At 49.3% G+C, this 2,442-nt stretch overlaps 1 protein-coding gene across 1 annotated transcript; it reads right to left on the bottom strand.

Annotated features, from left to right (window-relative positions):
• Positions 1–426: 426 nt before the first annotated feature.
• Positions 427–2,324, bottom strand: PPTG_09982 (hypothetical protein; the record flags this gene model as incomplete). Its single annotated transcript, XM_008905225.1, has 3 exons — positions 427–745; positions 1,291–1,948; positions 1,988–2,324. 3 exons carry the CDS (start codon positions 2,322–2,324, stop codon positions 427–429), a joined length of 1,314 nt encoding a protein of 437 aa, XP_008903473.1.
• Positions 2,325–2,442: the final 118 nt, after the last annotated feature.

Raw genomic sequence — 2,442 nt, 5'->3', positions numbered from 1 at the left:
TTTCGAGTTACGGCCAGTTAAAACCCCGTTTTATTTGTACTTAAGAGCCGGAAATTCGTGCTTGCGTGTAATGACTTCTTTCTGTTACATTTTGGCTATTGATCAATAGGAATCGACAAAAATCAACAATCTGACAACATGTGCAGACCCCCGTGAACCAGGGTTCCGCCGTATCAGTATAAAACTGAATTGGTGCGAAGTGTGCACAGTAATACATATTTCAATTTCTTGGGAAGGCAATAATAAATATTGCCGCAATTTCATTAATTTATTCCTCTAACTACGTCTTGCTCGCCTGCCTCCTCCACCCATTCCTGTGTCCGCACCTACTGGGATTTCGGCTCTGTAATCAACAGGCCATGCGGTCCCTAGCTCTTGCGCTTCGAAGCGCATCAGCGTGTCTTGAGGCAAATCGGCAGCCGGTTGTCACGTCAGGCGTTCGAAACCAACCCAGGAGACGAGGTAATATGCACTTCCTCTTGCGTCCATCTTTTTAGCGTAAATAATATCCATAGTAAAGAGGTCTTCGCCTACAAACTCGGAGCCGTCGCTCGCCGAGGAGGTGTCGTCGGCAACCGTGGCAATTACAGTGGAACTTACCGTCCACTCGCCCACCAGCTCGGCCATCGTCACCTGGCGAACCTGCTGAGGAAGTTGCTGAGGGCGCTGGGGAGGGCGCTGCTGAGGGCGTTGCTGAATCCTGCTGTCAGCTAGGCGGCCGATCTGAGCGAGGCGCTTGCTCTTCCTGGGAATCTACAATCGGAAATGGTCATGATGCACATCAAGTTGAAGTGAGCCTATAAATAAATATTACTACTTTAGAAAAAATGTCAAATATAATAATGTATTGCACATCTCTTTAGAAAGGGACCAGTGTGAATTCATTTTTTAATTGCAGCTTCTTCATCAATATTAACAAGTAGAAAGATCTACGACATGCATCATATAGCTGAAATGTGGGGCTACAAATGTACGATTTGTTTTAGCTACATTTTTCACCCCTGGCACTCAAAAATATTTTTTTATTGAAGTCGAAAAGATAATTGTATATGTGCCAGACACTCGTGGATATTTCTATTGAGTTAAACACTACACACTATCTTCCTCACTACAGCTAGCAACCGTGGTAACGTCCCACAGGCCACGGTTGACTCGCAGGAATGCTAGCTGCTCGAAATTCGCAGGCATCATGTAGAGGTGTCAGAACGAGCTTGCACTGCGAAAACAGTCGCTCTACGGTGTTCGATGTGGTGGTGGTGGTGGGGGGTCAGCTTTACAAGCTGCACGTACCTGGCAGTGCTTGACGATGTCTTCTTCTTTTTGCGCTGCAGTAGCATTGACGCGTAGTCCTCTTCCCGTTCCTTCCGCTTCTTCCCTGTGATGTTCTTGACTGCAAACCTCTTCAATACTGTCGTTTCTGCCGTCGATAGCGCTGAGCCGTTGATTACCTTGACGACACCAGCCTCGAACGCTGGTGTATGGACGATCTTGGCTGCACTTTTCAAGTGCTCACCCATGACAGGGTACTCGGCAACGAGAGAGTCAAACAGAAGCCGTACATCCGCCATGTTGGTTTCGTCCCGCTGAAGCCTCTTGCACACGCTCTCAAATTTCTTGAGATGCTCGAGCAACGCGAGAAGCTTGCGGTGTTTCCCATCAGTCGGAATCAGTTCCTCCACGGCGTCCACCTTCTTGATATCTTGACGGATTCGAACGTAGCGCTCAACCATAGCAAACGTCGAAGACCAACGCGTGACGTTGCGCTTCACTGGTAGAAGCTCCGTGTGCTTCTTGAGCTCGGCAAGGTTGTTCTCCTTGCGCAACTCCACCATAAGGTCATGCACTTCGGTCAGCCAAGCCTCATGCGGTGCGATATACTTGCCAACTGCCAGATTAAACAGATGGCTGGCACAGCTGACGAGAGGAACCCCATCTTGGTCGCCATCGACTGGTTTGTGCTGCAGTTATCCCCAACCAGGAACCCCACCATATCCTCTGTCTTGTTTGTAGACGTCGAGAATATTATTGAACATCTGGATGTGGGCATCTGCCGTTTGTACACCATCCATAAGGGGTGACAAGCCCAAAAGCGGCACGCGAACCTCGCCATCTGCTTCGTACACTGCATAGCGTCCAACGTAATGGACTCCCGCGTGCGACCAGCCGTCGAACATCAAGCCAAAGAGCGCTCCGAGTTCCTTCTCCAGCTTGCGTCCAACCCTGATTGGGATACCCTCCATGCACTTCTTCACAGCCTTCGTAGTAACAGACCAAAGCTTGCTCATCGCTCGTGTGAGGTCATCTTCCACCTCACTGACAGGCATGTTCCGCATGACGACCCACTGGATCGTAAATTGACGTGAACCGAGCAGTCTGCAACAATCGATACGGGTTCATCACCGCCATAGTGTGGTGGTTGATGTACGTGTAGATGCGATCATC

This window comes from Phytophthora parasitica, assembly GCF_000247585.1.
Source record: "Phytophthora parasitica INRA-310 unplaced genomic scaffold supercont2.20, whole genome shotgun sequence".
Lineage (NCBI taxonomy): Eukaryota > Oomycota > Peronosporomycetes > Peronosporales > Peronosporaceae > Phytophthora > Phytophthora nicotianae.
This window is presented reverse-complemented; position numbering and strand designations above follow the sequence as displayed.